Below are 21,070 nucleotides of genomic sequence, written 5' to 3' on the forward strand. Positions count from 1 at the left end.
AGGGAAAGGGGACCCACCTCAGAACACAGAAAAGATTGATGTTAGCATTATAGACTGAGAAGTCGATGAAGACCACCCGAGTGCCCCTGTCCAGCCATAGGCCCTCCTTAAGGTCCTTGAGTGCCTCTTCACAGGCCCGTCGAGATCCTGGAAGGTCCAGGTAGTAGCCACCTCCACTGTAGCTTGTGAGCTGGCCCCAGTGAGAGGAGCCCCCCAGCTCATCCTGCGAGTGGTAGGTCCATCTGTCACAGAAGAAGCCACCTGAGTGGAGAGGTCTGAGCCAGGCCCAGAAGCTGGACTCCCAAGGCAATGGCAGCATTTTATAACTGTCTGGGCTTTATTGTTTCATATATATTACCTATATATATCGCATATACATTTTACATATATTATCTTGTTTAACCTAACTATTTGAGAAGGAAGGAAAAATATTATTCATATTTTACAGAGGATGAAACTAATACTCAGATGTCTGAGATAATCCAGCTAGTTAGTGGCTGAAGTGAAGTTCAAATGTAAATCTCCTGATATTTTACAATGTCACCCAAGTCTACAGATAATAAACCCAAGTCCACTTTTGACTCCAGCCTGAGTAGTCCCCATGAGGAAAGCATGTAGCCCAGAAAAGACCCCTTCTTCTCATGTGCACCTGGCTACTTAGCCTCATGATTCTCTGTTTTGTCCACAAACTTTCCTCCCTGAACCCTTATTTCTTTCCTCTTCTTTCCTGTCCTATTCACCCTTTCCCTTTTCTTCCCTAATGCCTCATCCATCCTTGGCCCTTTGCTGCCTTCCCCTATTAGCTCCAAGGGTCAGACCCTTCCAGCCATGACTTGTGTGGATCCATTCTCCATACCCAGGAGGGTCTTCTGGGCAAGAAAGGATGCTTCCTCTGGCAAGACTGCCTCCAGAGTAGGGCAGCTGTGACAGGGACCTGTGTGTGAAGACAACTCTGAAGGCTATGGCTCTGTCTGCTCACATACCTTTTCTGTTCCTCAATGACCCAGACCAGGGTCTCCAAACAGTCACAGATGGGTCTCAGAGAGACGCCTCTCACCGCCCCACCAAGTACCCCCAAGGCTCTTTAAGTCTGAATGGAAATGGTTCCCAAGCCTGGGATGGCATCAGGCTCAGAGGGGCAAGCCCTGCGACACTGGTTGGGGGACTCACTCACGCTGTGCCATTGAGGGGCCCAAAGGGGAGTTGCTCTTCCTTGTCTGGGGAGTAGACATCGTAGCAGCTCAGAATGTCCTCGCGGAAGTCCTCATGCACCACACAGGAGTCATTGCGGACCCGCAGCTGCCGCAGCCTCGGAACCCCCAGCAACAGGTTCTCATAGTAGATGAAGGAGTGGGAGCCGTGGCCCAGGCTCTGGTTGTTGTACCATTTGGTCCAATACAAGCTGTCCAGTAATGGGCCCTGGGCAAACTAGATCACAAACTGGGTTGAACCTGACCCAGACTCTGCTGACTCTTACCCTTAGAATTCCCTTTTCCCATACTCACTGACCCCCTCCAGCTTGTCTCCAGTCTGCTTCTGTTGGGCTCTTCAGCCTAGCCATGAACTCTGGCCAAATCTCAGCCTGATGTGGCCTTACTCTTTACTTAAAATACATTTTGAAGTTCTGCTTTACCTCTGACTCTCAATACTAGTTTAAGCATTGACTTGACTCTCTGATTATCATCCCGATCTCTAACCTATCACCACCTGAACTCTGTCTAGTCTGACCCATTAATTCTTGCCTGACCCCATGACTCAGCCTAATGCTGGAATGCCCTGTCTCTGGATATGGCCTTATCTACCCTTTGACAGCCCTGAAACCTGGCCCATGGCCTCAGGCTTTAGGCCACTGTGAAGAAGAGGGGAGGGGTAGAGGAGATCTCATACTCACATCCCAGAAGTCCTCCATGCTGCTGATGGCCTGGAAGGAGATTCCAGTGTCCGATGGGGTATGTAAGAAGAGCTCAGACATCACTTTGGTGTAGTAATAGGCACTGGAGCTTGTCATTCCATAGGTCACTAGAAACCAACCCAAGAGGCTGTGTCCTGAACACTGTTTCCTTCTCCATTATCCGGAAGAGAGAAGATAGCCACTGCCTGAGGTCAAAGATGCTACCTGAATGGGATCTACCCCTCTAGAGTTGGCTAAGGGGCTTACAGTGGCATTGGGAAACCAGGGAATTAAGGGAAAGTTGTAGTTATAGCTCTCCTCCTCTCTTCCCAACTCCCCTCAGAAAGACTAAACTCCACTGTAACTGTCTCTTGACATTGTCATTCTAAATAGTCACTTTTCTCTTCCTGAGCCAGCTTAACTTCCTAGTTCTTACTCCCCAGAGCCAAAAAATTTCTACATTCTACATCAGGTAGTGCTTCCCTTTATTTGTCCTATATTAATGCGCTTGGAAAAATGCCTCCAAACTCGAGTATGCCAAAGCCAGGGCCAAATGCCTTGCCATGGAGATGGGCATCCTGGACCTTGGAGTCAGTGACTCTGCAGCCATTGGAGTAGGAGCTAGGCATGGCACCTTTGGCCCTAGTGCAATCTGCTGGGCACAGCTGTTCTGTGAGAGGGACTCAGAGCATTCCAAGATCAAAATAAAACCTGGCCTTTGTCCTGAAGAACCAGATCCCCCTTGACCACCTTGACACACACATCTAGACCAAAGTAGGGCTGTCAAGGGAAGTTACAAATTTTCTGATTAACTGGCAGAATTTGAAGAGTATAAGCTATTTACTTTATAGATTGCCCCTCAGATGAGATTTGTCTGGTGTTTCCTTGTGTTTAAATCCAGGTTATGCATGTTTGGTCAGGAATACCAGAGTGAGACTGCCCTTTTCAGTGCATGATATCAGGAGGCACAAATTGTCTAACTGCATATTACTGGTGACACTAGCTTTGATCCCTTGTTAAGATGGTGTCTTCCAGCTTTCTTCAATATACATATATTATTTTTCTCTTTGTAACGAACACATATTTTTTGGGAAAATACTTTGAAACTATGTAAATATCCTTTATTCATCAATGTTTCACCTGCAAGTTTATCACCCATTGATGACTTTTGCCTAATTATTATTATTCCAGTTGTCAAGCTGTGATTTGCTCATTCTATCATTCCTTCTGTGTTTATTAGCTGGCATTCTCTCCAGGAAGAGCTTTTTCTACTTCCTCACTAATTTATTATTTATGTTATTCAGTATGAAACTCTTTAATATTTCCATAATTCTGTAAAATTTTTATAATATGTCAATTATTTTTAGACAGGTCATGAAAAACAAAGAAATTGTCCTAAAATACTTTTAAAGTATTTAAATCTTTTAAAGATTAAGAGAGACTATAGAATCATGAAAATGAAATGCAATATGATCATCTAGTTAGGATTATATTTTGGGCCATACTTTTTCCTTTTTCTATAAAGGCTATTAGTAGAATAACTGGTGAGACTGTAATAAGGTGTGTTCATTAGATAAAAGCACTGGATCGTTTATAATTTCCTGACTTTGATCATTTACTTATTTTTAGGAATAACAGGGCATTATGTCTACAATTTACTCTCAAATAGTTTTGTGTGTGTGTGTGTGTGTGTAGAAGGTGGACAAAGAGAGAGTGATAAAGGAAAAGCAACCACAGTGAAATATTCACATTTGAGACATTTGGGTGAAATACATATAAGAACTCTTTCTATTATTCTTGTAACTTTTCTGTACATCTGTAATTAAAGTTTTTAAAATTAAAGTAGGACTGTCAGCTTCTTGTGAGCAACTCCCTTTAAGAATTTTCATTTTCAAATCTTGGAACGTATTTTCTTCCAGTACCCCATCTGGAAAGGAAATGCCCTGGGGTGGACTGAAGTTCACTGACAACTTGGGAGGAAAGAGAGGCCGATGAGTGGTCTCAGATTATGCACAAGCAACATCATTCACTTCCAGGGAGAAATCAGCAAAAAGAAAGCATTATTATTTCACATTTCCCCATTCCACTCTACTAATTCCAAGAGATGACTTGACTTCTCTCTAAATAAAATCTGTGATTACCCTTATTTTCTGGAGGACTCAGACTCAGCTCATCTGGATCTGGAAAACGGGTTGGAAATCAAACTCTTCTGTCTGCTGAGAGCCTACCACAGTTAGAACTGATGGTCAGTGAGCTGAACTTTTCCTAAATACTGCTGCTGTGCTGTGCTCAGTCATAGCCGACTCTGCGACCCCCCTGGACTGTAGCCCACCAGGCTCCTTTGTCCATGGAATTTTCCTGGCAAGAATACTGGAGTGGGTTGCCATTTCCATCTCCAAGGGATCTTCTGACCCAGGGATCGAAGTCGCATCTCTGGCGTCTCCTGCATTGGCAGGCAGATTCCTTTACTACTGTGCCACCTGACATTGCTGATTAAATTGTTATACTTCTAGAAGACCACTAGGTGGTACTCACAGCTATATCTTTTTCTCTTCAATTCTAAATTACCCCTCAGAATTAGTATTGCTCTGAACTGGTTCTCAACCCTTTATGGAGGAAGCATAACATCTCTGATTATTATCCAAGACAGTAAAGACTATATATTCTGAGAAAAATGGTTTCACCTAGTCAAATGCCCACTGATACTCAGAACACCTATTCTATCAGATCAGATCAGTCTCTCAGTCGTGTCCGACTCTTTGCAACCCCATGAATCGCAGCACGCCAGGCCTCCCTGTCCATCACCAACTCCCAGAGTTCACTCAGACTCATGTCCATCGAATCAGTGATGCCATCCAGCCATCTCATCCTCTGTCGTCCCCTTCTCCTCCTGCCCCCAATCCCTCCCAGCATCAGAGTCTTTTTCCAGTGAGTCAACTCTTCACATGAGATGGCCAAAGTACTGGAGTTTCAGCTTTAGCATCATTCCTTCCAAAGAATACCCAGGGCTGATCTTTAGAATGGACTGGTTGGATCTCCTTGCAGTCCAAGGGACTCTCAAGAGTCTTCTCCAACACCACAGTTCAAAAGCATCAATTCTTCGGCGCTCAGCCTTCTTCACAGTCCAACTCTCACATCCATACATGACCACGGGAAAAACCATAGCCTTGACTAGACGGACCTTTGTTGGCAAAGTAATGTCTCTGCTTTTGAATATGCTATCTAGGTTGGTCATAACTTTCCTTCCAAGGAGTAAGCGTCTTTTAATTTCATGGCTGCAATCACCATCTGCAGTGATTTTGGAGCCCAGAAAAATAAAGTCTGACACTGTTTCCACTGTTTCCCCATCTATTTCCCATAAAGTGATGGGACCAGATGCCATGATCTTCGTTTTCTGAATGTTGAGCTTTAAGCCAACTTTTTCACTCTCACTTTCACCTTCATCAAGAGGCTTTTTAGTTCTTCTTCACTTTCTGCCATAAGGGTGGTGTCATCTGCATAGCTGAGGTTATTGATATTTCTCTCCGCAATCTTAATTCCACCTTGTGTTTCTTCCAGTCCAGCGTTTCTCATGATGTACTCTGCATAGAAGTTAAATAAACAGGATGACAATATACAGCCTTGACGTACTCCTTTTCCTATTTGGAACCAGTCTGTTGTTCCATGTCCAGTTCTAACTGTTGCTTCCTGACCTGCATACAGATTTCTCAAGAGGCAGATCAGGTGGTCTGGTATTCCCATCTCTTTCAGAATTTTCCACAGTTTATTGTGATCCACCTATTATATGCTCTATGTTAAATGCTTGACATGACTATTCCACTTAATCCTACAACAACCCAATGTATTAGGTGCTATTATTTCCCCTACTCTCCACTCTCAGAGGGCTAGAGTCACTTGCCCAGGGTAAATAAACTAAGGGAGCCAGGAATCAAGGATGGCACTATATCCAAGAGGTAGAAGTTATAGAAGGGAAAACTTAAGTTCCATAAATGGCAGAACCTCCAATCCATGAGTGCTTCCTATTAAGAAATAGGCCACTTCACAAACATTCATTTCACCTCTGACAATGTCAGCAAAGGACCACGTTCTGAGGATCACATTGAGGGGGTTTCTACAATGGGCAGTGGCTGGCCTTTCCAGTTCCTTCCTTTAAGATCCAGTGAAGGACTGGAACGGCCTCATATGTTTCAAAAGATAACACTAGGGCAGAGAAAGACAAGCAATGGGGAGGAATTCGAATTTGTCAGTATGTCAAATGTCAGTGCTAAACCACCTGTCTGGTGTAGTGAGGGCCTCATTCCAGGAAATTTTCAGATACTGGACAATGACTGCATGAGAATGCTATGAAAGGGATTTAAGACCAGGTGGCCATCCAGTACAGAGAACCTGATTTTTTTTTTTTTTCTCTTGCTGCTGCTGCTGCTAAGTCGCTTCAGTCATGTCCGACTTTGTGCGACCCCATAGATGGCAGCCCACCAGGCTCCCCCTTCCCTGGGATTCTCCAGGCAAGAACACTGGAGTGGGTTGCCATTTCCCTCTCCAATGCATGAAAGTGAAAAGTGAAAGTGAAGTCGCACAGTCATGTCCGACTCTTCACTACCCCATGGACTGCAGCCTACCAGGCTCCTCCATCCATGGGATTTTCCAGCCAAGAGTACTGGAGTGGGGTGCCATTGCCTTCTCCGTTTGTTTTTTTTTTTTTCTCTTAGATAGATACTAAGTTCTCCTACACACTATATCATATCTCTTAACTTTAGCTTCAGATCCAATTTCCAGTTGCTGAATAATAACAATAATCACCATTGCTGCTGCTGCTGCTAAGTCGCTTCAGTCATGTCCGACTCTGTGCAACCCCATAGACAGCAGCCCACCAGGCTCCCCCTTCCCTGGGATTCTCCAGGCAAGAACACTGGAGTGGGTTGCCATTTCCTTCTCCAATGTGTGAAAGTGAAAAGTGAAAGTGAAGTCGCTCAGTCGTGCCTGACTCTTAGTGACCCCATGGACTGCAGCCCACCAGGCTCCTCCATCCATGGGATTTTCCAGCCAAGAGTATTGGAGTGGGGTGCCATTGCCTTCTCCGAATAATCGCCATTACTGACTCATTAGTCACCAGGCTTTGCATACATTGTCTCCCATAATCCTGAAGAAAAAAAAAAACTTCATAAAGTAGGAACTATCTGTATTTTATGTAGATAACAGAAATCCAAAATGTTAAATAACTTGTCCAAAGATCAGACAGCAAGCATGTAGAATTTGGATTTAAACTCAAGTCTGACTTACTCTAAGGACCACAAATTTAGCCATTGCTCTATATTATACATAATATATCGCTCTACTACTCAACATCTTTATAATAACAGACCCTGGCTCTCCTTCCAAAAGTCAACACAAATGATTAGGATGGTACAGGTTTATAAGGTGTCCTTATAAGAAAACTATTTGAAGAGTTTGACATTTGACTCAGGAGGCAAACTATGAAAGCAGTTGGTAAACTCAAAATAGCAACACCTTAAAAGAAACTTCGAATTTCTTCATTCTGGTATAAATGGAAAATGTACATAAATCTGTATCAAGAATCACATTCTGACATAGATGAGTCCCAAAGAAGGGGGAAAATCACATGCATAAAATTGTTACTTGGGTTATTCACAATATCAAAAAATTACAAACAACCTAAGTGTCCTACAGAGAAGCAATAGTTAAGTAAATTATATCACTGAGACACTTAATGGAGTATGATACAGCCATTGAAATGCTAGTAAAAGCAGAATGCAAAATTGTTTCCCTGCTATCACTACATTTAAATATTTTTTAAATGTTAAGCATGTAAAAATTTAAAGGAAAAATGAACTTTTAATGAAAAGTATAATAGATTCAATTAATGCTATAATAATAATAATAGACTAGAAACTCATTTTAAAAAATCTTTCCACATTTTTGTTTTCAAGTCATGAGCTGAAATTTCCAGGTGCTGGATGCTCTACTGGGCTTTGTGACTGCTTACCTAAGATCCTTTCTTGGTTCATACCATTATTTTATTTGAGGTATCACATCTCTCCTGATCATCTCACCTATGTTACCAGATGCTGAATCCACCCCTGGCTCTAGGACTTGGACAGGGGGCTCAGGGCTAAGCTGTTCCACAAATACCTCTCCCTTGGTACCATTATTGGTTCAGAGATGAGCATCTAATACATTTCAGATCAAAGACTCATGAAAAGAGATTTCTGGAACCTTTGGGGATCTCCTCTGTCTTGCTAGATATGAATAAGACAGCCCCAGATGATCCAGACGAAGGATGAAACTGATCATGCAGCTGACAAACTGAATAACAGAAATAAGTAATGATGTCATTAAGTCATGAAGCAACTGGATTGATCAACCCTGAACCTTGCCCTCCTTTGGATCTTCATCTGGACAAAAAGTGCCATTCAGGTGTAAGCCTGTTTTCACTGGATTTTATTTTATTGTAACAGTCCTTAGTTATATGGAAATCAAGACATTTTCAAAAAGATTGCATTATTTCTGAGGAAAATGGAGCTAAAAAAGCTTCTGCTACTGTCTGAACATCTCTAGAAAGCAGTGGATGACTAGCATATCTGTGCCAAAGTTTACATTAATTAAAATACATTACAGCCCTATATGAAAGAGGGCTTGGTGACCAAGCCAACTGATGATGAGGATATTCTAGGAACACACCCATCATTCATTTTGCAAAACTTTCTGAACTTTATTTATTGAAGTCACGTTTCTAGAATATCATGAAATTTGCTTATATCCCTACTCCTAAAAATTGCCTTTATAGAATAAGGATATTATACAGATTTTAAGAAAGGCAGATATAAAAAACAATCAAAAGTAGCACAAATTTTTAATATTGCCTTTATCCATTACAAATAGCTGTGAAAAGAAGAGAAGTGAAAAGTAAAGGAGAAAAGGAAAGATATAAGCATCTGAATGCAGAGTTCCAAAGAATAGCAAGAAGAGATAAGAAAGCCTTCCTCAGCGATCAATGCAAAGAAATAGAGGAAAACAACAGGATGGGAAAGACTAGAGATCTCTTCAAGAAAATTAGAGATACCAAGGGAACATTTCATGCAAAGATGGGCTTGATAAAGGACAGAAATGGTATGGACCTAACAGAAGCAGAAGATATTAAGAAGAGGTGGCAAGAATACACAGAAGAACTGTACAAAAAAGATCTTCAGGACCCAGATAATCACGATGGTGTGATCACTTATCTAGAGCCAGATATCCTGCAATGTGAAGTCAAGTGGGCCTTAGAAAGCATCACTATGAACAAAGCTAGTGGAGGTGATGGAATTCCAGTTGAGTTATTTCAAATCCTGAAAGATGATGCTGTGAAAGTGCTGCACTCAATATGCCAGCAAATTTGGAACACTCAGCAGTGGCCACAGGACTGGAAAAGGTCAGTTTTCATTCCAATCCCAAAGAAAGGCAATGCCAAAGAATGCTCAAACTACCACACAATTGCACTCATCTCACACGCTAGTAAAGTAATGCTCAAAATTCTCCAAGCCAGGCTTCAGCAATATGTGAACCGTGAACTTCCTGATGTTCAAGCTGGTTTTAGAAAAGGCAGAGGAATCAGAGCCCAAATTGCCAACATCTGTTGGATCATGGAAAAAGCAAAAGAGTTCCAGAAAAACATCTATTTCTGCTTTATTGACTATGCCAAAGCCTTTGACTGTGTGGATCACAATAAACTGTGGAAAATTCCGAAAGAGATGGGAATACCAGACCACCTGACCTGCCTCTTGAGAAATCTGTATGCAGGTCAGGAAGCAACAGTTAGAACTGGACATGGAACAACAGACTGGTTCCAAATAGGAAAAGGAGTACGTCAAGGCTGTATATTGTCACCCTGTTTATTTAACTTCTATGCAGAGTACATCATGAGAAACACTGGGCTGGAAGAAACACAAGCTAGAATCAAGATTGCCAGGAGAAATATCAATAACCTCAGATATGCAGATGATACCACCCTTATGGCAGAAAGTGAAGAGGAACTAAAAAGCCTCCTGATGAAGGTGAAAGTGAGAGTGAAAAAGTTGGCTTAAAGCTCAACATTCAGAAAACTAAGATCATGGCATCCGGTCCCATCACTTCATGGGAAATAGATGGGGAAACAGTGGAAACAGTGTCAGACTTTATTTTTGGGGGCTCCAAAATCACTGCAGATGGTGACTGCAGCCATGAAATTAAAAGACGCTTACTCCTTGGAAGGAAAGTTATGACCAACCTAGATAGCATATTCAAAAGCAGAGGCATTACTTTGCCAACAAAGGTCCGTCTAGTCAAGGCTATGGTTTTTCCTGTGGTCATGTATGGATGTGAGAGTTGGACTGTGAAGAAGGCTGAGCGCCGAAGAATTGATGCTTTTGAACTGTGGTGTTGGAGAAGACTCTTGAGAGTCCCTTGGACTGCAAGGAGATCCAACCAGTCCATTCTGAAGGAGATCAGCCCTGGGATTTCTTTGGAGGGAATGATGCTGAAGCTGAAACTCCAGCACTTTGGCCACCTCATGCGAAGAACTGACTCACTGGAAAAGACTCTGATGCTGGGAGGGATTGGGGGCAGAAGGAGAAGGGGACGACAGAGGATGAGATGGCTGGATGGCATCACTGACTCGATGGACGTGAGTCTGAGTGAACTCTGGGAGTTGGTGATGGACAGGGAGGCCTGGCGTGCTGCGATTCATGGGGTTGCAAAGAGTCGGACATGACTGAGCGACTGAACTGAACTGAACTGAACTGAACTTATCCATTATGATATTCCATTTCCCTTATATACAAAATCCAACAAAGCCAATTCTTCCACAGTTAGCATCTTCTTATTAACTGGTGTTCTCTTTCTTACAATGAGAATTCCATTTGTGTTACTCAATCCATTTGTGTTTTCTTTGCTTTAGTTGCCAGGAACCTCAGGCTTTGCTCTCATTTGTAGTGCCTTTGTTCATTTTATCTTCCTCCCCTTCTCTCTCTTCTTTTGCTAGGTCTTTTTATTACAGTTTTAAAGGGTTATATTTTATTGTATCTGTGCTTCTTAATGTAAATTGGCTCAGACTCCTTTTGGACATAGGTAGGGCACAAATATATATTATTAAGTAAGTATGACTGTAATAATTATTATTAATCATCATGAGCTTGGGTAATAACTTGATTTTCCCATTCCAGTGTTCATAGTAAAGACTGAATGTTCTTGTCCTCTTCTTTGAATTGCTGGAAGACCTTTCCAACTCAGAGCAATTAGTCAGAAGTTGCTTTGTTCTTTTCCTTTCCCAGGTGATTGTCATATAGGTCATCATCACCCACCTCGGAGCTCCTTCCCTGTCCCTAATTACTATTTAAGGGAACATAGCAACTTCACTTTCACTTTTCACGCATTGGAGAAGGAAATGGCAACCCACTCCAGTGTTCTTGCCTGGAGAATCCCAGGGACAGGGGAGCCTGGTGGGCTGCCGTCTATGGGGTCCCACAGAGTCAGACACGACTGAAGTGACTTAGCAGCAGCAGCAGCAGCAGCAGCAGCAACCATCCTTTTCTAACAGCATTCTCCTTGGGCAGGAATGAGATCCTTTCTCTCAACTAACTGACAAAGTAGCTTGAAGAGCTGAGGTGCTTCCACCAGCAAGTGTATAATTCCTTTATGTGTCTACACTACTCCTCTGCTGGAAAATCTATGTCTTCAAGTTTTTGACACTTAAAAGCCAGCTACTCTTTCCTAAGCTGGCTGGCTCTGAGGAAAAGCACTGCAGATGCTTCTCTAGAAAACTGCAGGTCTCTTTCACTCCAGTTCCGGCCCTGGCAGTCATCATGTGGATAGAACTTCCACTGTTCTATCCATCCTCCAATTGCAGAAGAACTGGAAGTTCCTTGGGCTTTACCAGTTCTATATATTTAACCTCTAGCTCCTCTGATGGCCTTTTCCTGAGCCTCTCTTATCACCTGGCTTGCTGAGAAGCTCTCTGAAATATCTCTACCTATTTATTAGAACACTGGATCCCTTTTGGCTTTGGTCACATAAATAATTTGGAGGGAAATGGGGTTTATGATTGGCTTCCCAGGTGGCTCAGTGGTAAAGAATTTGCCTGCCAATGCAGGAGATGTGGGTTTGATTTCTGGGTTGGGGAGATTTCCTGGAGTAGGAAATGGCAACCCACTCCAGTATTCTGCCTGCAAAATTCTATGGACAGAGGAGCCTGGAGGGCTGAAGTACATGGGGTGGCAAGGAGTCGGACAAGACTGAGCAACTGAGCATGTGAACAAGGTCTAGGGTTGTCCCTAAAGGACAATTCTACTTTCTTGTGAAATAAAATACAGTGCCCTGAAACTCACCCTTCTTTAATATCTCCCCAACAATCTCTAAAATAGTTTCACAAGAGCTTAAATAAACATTTGAATACTCCTACTGGAAAAAAAAAATCAGATCTCATCAGCCTCCATTATGATTTATGTCAGGGATTTCTCTAGGTTCCATTAGCTGTTGCTGTTCTCCTGCCAAACTATGAAGAAGATTTATTCTCCCTTTACCTGGCATAGACTATTAGCTATTCCCCAGTACATCTCCTCTCCTTTCTGTAGAGTAACATAATTTTATCTAGGTGCACATGACTGCTAAACTAAATACCACATTGCCCAGCTTCCCTTGCAGCTAGGTAGAGTGGCCATTTGAGTAACTTCTGGCCAATGGAATAAAAGTGAAGTGATAGGTTTCCACGTATAGCTCTGACTTATGTCCTTAAAAAGAAGTAAAATGTTTTCCCTTTCTACTTTCTTACTTCCTTCTGCCTAGAGCATGGACATAAACGCAGGAGCTAGAGCATGAGACAGATGCCATATGTTGAGGATGGCAAAGCAATATGGTAGAATGAGCCTGGGCCCCACATGATTATGGAGCCCCACATTAGTCCAGGGCTGCTTATACCTCAGATTATTACATGAGAGAGAAACAAACTTCTGTCTTATTAAAGCCACTGTTATTGCAGCTAAACTAATATCCCAACAGAAGCAATTCATATGAATATATCCATATCAGAAGGGTACTTTCCAAAAGGAGTTTTTCTAAGAAAATTAGGATAGGCATAGAGGGAAAAAGGTAGAGTTCAAATCAGCAAGCTGTTAGCCACGAAATTCCTGTCCTAAGAAAAGTCAAGTCTAATCACAGATCTCTTGTTAAAATCATTTACTGGATACACAGAACATTTTTCCTTCTCTTAGTAAGACATTCCCTATTAAGAAATTTTTTGTTGTTCTTCTTGGGCAATTCCTCCCTTCATTCTTTTCTTTACCTGCCATCCTACTCACACATTCTGATTCATGCTACTGGATTATCCAAATTTGGATTCCAAACACTTTATGTTTCTTAAGATGGACTGTAGGCAGAAGAAAGTTGGGACCTGGAAATGAAGGAAGTGTTAAGTCCTCAGAGTGTTGACTGAAGAATTTCATATTGGTGTATCTAAGAGGATACAGCTGAGAGAACTAGATCAGTCACAGCTGCTTTGGTAACTAAGTCCATGAGCATTTTTAAGCCTTTCAGGAGTTAAAAAGATTAAAGTTCTAGAGCAACCTATGACTACATATAGTCAGTTTCTTCTTAGGAAATCAGATTCAAGGCCAAAGGGTTAGGAGTTGCTTTTGAAGGAATTCAATAAGGCTAAAGGTGATCATTCTGAGAAAATGAATCCAAAAACTAACCAGTGATCTCCCTAAAGTTTCTGGTAGCTCTGAGATCTTAGGACAGGGGTAAGAAAGACTTATAAATGTCTTTCCATCCTGAATCAATGCAACAGATTGTCTCAGGAGATGAAATACCGAAATAAGATACCTAGATGATTATCATGCTAAGTGAAGTAAATCAGACAAAGTCAAATATCATATGATTATCACTGTATGTGAAATCTTAAAAAAATTATACAAGTGAACTTATTCACAAAACAGAAACAGACTCACAGATTTAGAGAATGAATTTATGGTTACTAGGGTAAAAGGGTTTATGGGAGGGATAGATTAAGCATTTGGGACTGACATGTACACACTATGTTACATACAAAATAGATAACTAATAAGGACCTACTGTATAGCACAGAAAACTCTGCTCATATTCAGTAATAACCTAAATGGGAAAAGAATTTTAAATAGAATGCAGTGAAGTGAAGTGAAAGTCGCTCAGTTGTGTCCAACTCTTTGCAACACCATAGACTATACAATCCATGGAATTCTCTAGGCCAGAATACTGGAGTGTGTACCTTTTCCCTTCTCAAGGGGATCGTCCCAATGCAGGGACTGAACCCAGGTCTCCAGCATAGCAGGCAGACTCTTTACCAGCTGAGCCACGAGAGAACCCAGGTCTCCAGCATAGCAGGCAGACTCTTTACCAGCTGAGCCACGAGGGAACCCAGGTCTCCAGCATAGCAGGCAGACTCTTTACCAGCTGAGCCACGAGGGAAGTCCTTAATAGAATAGATACATGTTTCTGTAGAACTGAGTCACTTTGCTGTACGTGTGAAACTAACAACGCTGTTAATCCACTATGCCCCGATACAAAATAATAAAAGTTTTTTAAAACTAAAAATTTTGAGCATTACTTTACTAGCGTGTGAGATGAGTGAAATTGTGCAGTAGTTTGAGCATTCTTTGGCATTGCCTTTCTTTGGGATTGGAATGAAAACTGACCTTTTCCAGTCCTGTGGCCACTGCTGAGTGTTCCAAATTTGCTGGCATACTGGGTGCAGCACTTTCACAGCATCATCTTTCAGGATTTGAAATAGCTCAACAGGAATTCCATCACCTCCACTAGCTTTGTTCGTAGTGATGCTTTCTAAGGCCCACTTGACTTCACATGGCAGGATGTCTGGCTCTAGGTGTGATCACACCATCATGCTTATTTTGATCATGAAGATCTTTTTTGTACAGTTCTTCTGTGTATTCTTGCCACCTCTTCTTACTAGCTTCTGCTTCTGTTAGGTCCATACCATTTCTGTCCTTTATCAAGCCCATCTTTGCATGAAATGTTCCCTTGGTATCTCTAATTTTCTTGAAGAGATCCCTAGTCTTTCCCATTCTGTTGTTTTCCTCTATTTCTTTGCAATGATCGCTAAGGAAGGCTTTCTTATCTCTTCTTGCTATTCTTTGGAACTCTGTATTCAGATGCTTATATTTTTCCTTTTCTCCTTTGCTTTTCACTTCTCTTCTTTTCACAGCTATTTGTAAGGCCTCCCCAGACAACCATTTTGCTTTTTTGCATTTCTTTTCCATGGGGATGGTCTTGATCCCTGTCTCCTGTACAATGTCACAAACCTCCATCCATAGTTCATCAGGCACTAGTAAAGTAATGCTCAAAATTCTCCAAGCCAGGCTTCAGCAATACGTGAACCATGAACTTCCAGGTGTTCAAGCTGGTTTTAGAAAAGGCAGAGGAACCAGAGCCCAAATTGCCAACATCTGTTGGATCATGGAAAAAGCAAAAGAGTTCCAGAAAAACATCTATTTCTGCTTTATTGACTATGCCAAAGCCTTTGACTGTGTGGATCACAATAAACTGTGGAAAATTCTGAAAGAGATGGGAATACCAGACCACCTGATCTGCCTCTTGAGAAACCTATATGCAGGTCAGGAAGCAACAGTTAGAACTGGACATGGAACAACAGACTGGTTCCAAATAGGAAAAGGAGTACGTCAAGGCTGTATATTGTCACCCTGTTTATTTAACTTATATGCAGAGTACATCATGAGAAATGCTGGGCTGGAAGAAGCACAAGCTGGAATCAAAATCACTGGGAGAAATATCAATAACCTCAGATATGCAGATGACACCACCCTTATGGCAGAAAGTGAAGAGGAACTAAAAAGCCTCTTGATGAAAGTGAAAGTGGAGAGTGAAAAAGTTGGCTTAAAGCTCAACATTCAGAAAACGAAGATCATGGCATCCAGTCCCATCACTTCATGGGAATTAGATGGGGAAACAGTGGAAACAGTGTCAGACTTTATTTTTCTGGGCTCCAAAATCACTGCAGATGGTGACTGCAGCCATGAAATTAAAAGACACTTACTCCTTGGAAGGAAAGTTATGACCAACCTAGACAGCATATTCAAAAGCAGAGGCATTACTTTGCCAACTAAGGTCTGTCTAGTCAAGGCTATGGTTTTCCCAGTGGTCATGTATGGATGTGAGAGTTGGACTGTGAGGAAAGCTGAGTGCCAAAGAATTGGTGCTTTTGAAGTGTGGTGTTGGAGAAGACTCTCGAGAGTCCCTTGGACTGCAAGGAGATCCAACCAGTCCATTCTAAAGGAGATCAGTCCTGGATGTTCTTTGGAAGGAATGATGCTAAAGCTGAAACTCCAGTACTTTGGCCACCTCATGCGAAGAGTTGACTCATTGGAAAAGACTCTGATGCTGGGAGGGATTGGGGGCAGGAGGAGAAGGGGACGACAGAGGATGAGATGGCTGGATGGCATCACTAACTCGATGGACATGAGTCTGAGCGAACTCTGGGAGTTGGTGATGGACAGGGAGGCCTGGCGTGCTGCAATTCATGGGGTCACAGAGTCGGACACAACTGAGAGACTGAACTGAACTGAAGTGAAAAATAAAAATTATATCAACTGTAAAAAATGATACCTAGATGATTGGAGATGGGACTAGGGAACAGGCCACAAGAATGCACTGATGATTAGCTGCTGGAACTCCTCTGTTCTATTCAATTTCTCAGTGCAGATGCAAGGGAGAGCAAAAACAATTGATTCTTACAGATTTAATATAAACTTAGCTGATGGGTTGTAAACTGTTACATAATTTCAGAACCCAAACAGCATAGTTCTTTTGTTATCCAGAATGCTCAAGACAGAAAATGAATTTCAGCAATGTCATGAGAGATATATAAGACATATAGAGCTTTGGTCTCTAAGAAGAAGGGCACACTGTTTCAAGAGAAGATGCCAACTGGGGTATAACATAAAGACCTGCCTTAGTATGGGGTTTTTTCCTAGCTGATATGTCCGAAGTGGTTTTTACACATATTTTCCTAGAAGGTTACAGAATAAGACTGTGCTTGCTCTTATCTGTGTTTTCTTCAGTGATTTTGCCTGAGATCTCCCAAAGACTAATCATGAAAAAAAAAGGGGGGGGGGGGGCATAGAGAGGACTATACACCTGAGGTTTAAAGACTTTACAGCCTATAGCTATACCAAAGAGCTATTTCATGTTAAATCTGAGGAAGCATTAAGAGAAGAGCCCTTTAAGTTACAGGGTACCACGGTTAGAATTCTTGAAAATTTGGACCCAAGCAAGTTGAAAATGAGGCAAAACAGATAAATGACATATATAGGGGCTACCCCAATTATGACGCCACCATTTCATGCACTATCCTTACAAAATATCACAGAAATGTGACTAAGGTAGTAACATTGGTAAGGAGTGATTTCACGACATAGAAGTCATGGACTTCACCTGTAATTTTGCTGTTCAACCTGCATGCATCAATGATTCTGTGAAGATTATAGGATAATCAATATCATGACTAAACTACATGGTCATCCAATGCCAAGAACGGATTCTGTCTGGAGTTATAGGGTCTGTTAAGGGTAGTCTTATCATTGATTGGCTCATGAAATATTGCAAAATTAAAGCAGTTCAGAAAAAATGTATGAACATAGCTTCAGACACATCACAAAAGTACATCACCTCCTTTACTATAGGGTATGCTCACTCAGTACACAACAAGAGGCTCTCAAATGGTTCTACAGAAAGGGAAGACATATTTAAGTAATTAGCATATGAACTGAGTTTAAAATAATTTAAATAGAGACATGTCATTATCACTTTGAAGGGCCTGAATGCCTTGAAACACATTATCAAACTTTCCCTATGTAAGCTGGTACAGCCACTATGGAAAATAGTATGGAGGTTCCTCAAAAAAACTAAAAATAGAATTATCATATGATCCGGCAATCCCACTCCTGTGAATATACCCAGACAAAACTAATCAAAAAAGATACATGCACCACTATGCTCACAGCAGCACTAATCACAATAGCCAAGACATGGAAGCAGCCCAAACATTCACCAACAGATGAATGGATCAAGAAGATATGGTAAGTATGCTACTAAGTGAAGCAACTCAGAAAGAAAAGGACAAATACCGTATGATATCACTTATATGTGGAATCTAAAAATGACACAGATGAACCTATCTATGAAACAGAAACAGACTCATGGACATAGACAACAGACTGGTGGTTGCCAAGGGGGAAGGGGTTGGAGAAGGATGGAGTTGGAGATTGGAGTTAGCAGATATCAGCTATTATTTATGGAATGGATAAACAACAAGGTCCTACTGTATAGCACAGAGAACCATATTCAGTATCCTATGATAAATCAAAAGGAAAAGAATTTTTTAATGTACATATATGTATAACTGAACTACTTTGCTGTACAGCATAAATTAGCACAACACTGTGAATCAACTATATTTCAAATAAAAATGTTTAAAAATTAAAAACAAAGCAAACTTTCCTTGGGGCTTGTCAACTTTAAAAAATATTCACAATCTAAAAGTTGAGATTTAATGGTTTATTTGGTGCAGATTTTTAGGATTTCAAGTCTGGCAGGCAACATCTCAAGTAACCCTAAGAGAACTGCTCTGAGGAGGAGAGGGGGAAGCCAGATTATACAGAAGTTTTGCAACAAAGGGCAAGTAGTCAGAACATCAAAAGATTATTATAAATGACAGAAAACCAAATATCCCAAGTTAAGGAATTTAGTGCTTTTATGTGTATGGGAAGATGCAAGAGCCTGGATTCCCTGAAATCATTCCTTTGACACGCACTTCAGCTATGTGGGGCCAATATTCTGTGTTTCGACATCCTGAGTTTCCTCAGGGTTACCATAGGGAGTGGCTGCAGTCTGATGGCTGCTAGATAGCAGGTATTCTTGCATTCCTGAGTTTTATCAGGACTCACCAGCTCCTGTTGGAGGGCTGCAATTGCTGATAGCTACAACATCATTTGTTTACTGATATGGCAGGCAATAATGGCACCCTACTCCAGTACTCTTGCCTGGAAAATCCCATGAATGGAGGAGCCTGGTAGGCTGCAGTCCATGGGGTCGCTAAGAGTCGGACACGACTGAGCGACTTCACTTTCACTTTTCACTTTCACACATTGGAGAAGGAAATGGCAACCCACTCCAGTGTTCTTGCCTGGAGAATCCCAGGGATGGGGGAGCCTGGTGGGCTGCCATCTATGGGGTCGCACAGAGTCAGACATGACTGAAGTGACTTAGCAGCAGCAGTATTCCATTTCTCAGGTTCAAGAATCAAAAGTGAACAATATTTTCCTGGAGTTCCCATCAGAGATACCCTTTCAAAGAAATCTCAAGAAGCTGTATCAGGGACAGAGGACAGGGAAAAGGCTATGGACAGTGGAACAGAGAAAGAAGTCAAAAAGAAAGAAGGTTCCAGCTCAAGATGGCAGAGTATAAGGACATATCTCCTCCTGTGAGAACACCAAAATTGCAACTAGTTGTTGAACAACCATCAACAGGAGGACATTGGAATCCACCAAAAAAAGATACTCCACATCCAAAGACAAAGAAGAAGTCACAATGAGAAGCCAGGAGGGGAGCAATTATGATAAAATCAAATCCTATACCTGACACCACCATTATGGTAGAAAGTGAAGATGAAATAAAAAGCCTCTTGATGAAAATGAAAGAGGAGAGTGAAAAAACTGGCTTAAAACTCAACATTCAAAAAATGAAGATCATGGCATCTGGTCCCATAACTTCATGGCAAATAGATGGGGAAACAATGGAAACAGTGACAGATTTTATTTTCTTGGGCTCCAAAATCACTGCAGACAGTGACTGTAGCCATGAAATTAAAAGACACTTGCTCCTTGGAAGAAAAGCTATGACCAACCTAGACAGCATATTAAAAATCAGAGATATTACTTTGTCAACAAACGTCTGTATAGTCAAAGGTATGGTTCTTTCAGGAGTTATGTATGGATGTTAGAGTTGGACCATAAAGAAAGCTGAGTGCCAAAGATTTGATGCTTTTGAACTGTGGTGTTAGAGAAGACTCTTGAGGATCCGTTGGACAGCAAGGAGATCAAACCAGTCAATCGTAAAGGAAATCTACCCTGAATATTCATTGGAAGGACTGATGCTGAAGCTGAAGCTCTAGTACTTTGGTCACCTGATGAGAAGAACTGACTCCTTAATAAAGATCCTGATGCTGGGAAAGATTGAAGGCAGGGGGAGAAGGGGATGACAGAGGATGAGATGGTTGGATGTCATCACCAACTCGATGCACATGAGTTTGAGCAAGCTCTGGGAATTAGTGATGGACAGGGAAACCTAGCATGCTGCAGTCCATAAGGTTGGAAAGAATCGGGCATGACCAAGCAACTTAACTGATATCTGCTGGGTGGGCAACCCACAAACTGGAGAATGATAATACCCAAGAAATTCTCCCACCGTTCTGAATATTCTGAGCCCCACGTTAGGCTTCCCATCCTGGGGATCCAGCAAAAGGACTGGGAATCCCCAGAATATCTGACTTTGAAGGCCAGCGGGATTTGATTACAGGATTTCCACAGGAGTAGGGGACCCGCGTCCGAGGTCAGGGACTGCAGCCAAGAGGAGCTACCCCGTGTCCGAGGTCAGTGGCGGCAGCTGAGAGGAGCTACACCTCGTCCAAGGTCGGGGCGGTGGCCGGGAGGACCAACCCCATGCCTGAGGCCAGGGGTCGCGGCGGGAGGACCAACCCCACGTCCAATGAGCGGTGGCTGCGTGGGCACAAGAGGGCCTAGAGAAGCTATCCCACGTTGAAGGTCAGGAAGGGCAGCGGTGAGGAGATACCCTTTGTCCAAAGTAAGGAGCAGCGGCTGCGCTTTGCTGGAGCAGCCGCGAAGAGATAACCCACGCCCAAGGTAAGAGAAACCCAAGTAAGATGGTAGGTGTTGCAAGAGGGCATCAGAGGACAGACACACTGAAACCATACTCACAGAAAACTAGTCAATCTAATCACACTAGGGCCACAGCCTTGTCTAACTCAGTGAAACTAAGCCATGCCCATGGGGCAACCCAGGACAGGCGGGTCATGGTGGAGAGATCTGACAGAATGTGGTCCACTGGAGAAGGGAATGGCAAACC

General features: G+C 42.2%; 1 protein-coding gene across 4 annotated transcripts in view; it reads right to left on the reverse strand.

Moving 5' to 3' along the window:
• PKD2L1 (polycystin 2 like 1, transient receptor potential cation channel) overlaps positions 1-21,070 on the reverse strand; it is a 77,211-nt gene that overhangs the window by 9,822 nt on the left and 46,319 nt on the right. For all 4 annotated transcript variants that reach the window (XM_070780653.1, XM_070780650.1, XM_070780651.1 and 1 more), the window contains 3 exons: positions 1,892-2,019; positions 1,175-1,428; positions 18-242 (listed from right to left, as the gene is read on the reverse strand). In XM_070780653.1, coding sequence (XP_070636754.1) covers positions 18-242; positions 1,175-1,428; positions 1,892-2,019 — 607 coding nt within the window. The remainder of the gene's footprint in view (positions 1-17; positions 243-1,174; positions 1,429-1,891; positions 2,020-21,070) is intronic.

Source organism: Bos indicus, chromosome 26, assembly GCF_029378745.1.
Source record: "Bos indicus isolate NIAB-ARS_2022 breed Sahiwal x Tharparkar chromosome 26, NIAB-ARS_B.indTharparkar_mat_pri_1.0, whole genome shotgun sequence".
NCBI classification, from domain to species: Eukaryota; Metazoa; Chordata; class Mammalia; order Artiodactyla; family Bovidae; genus Bos; species Bos indicus.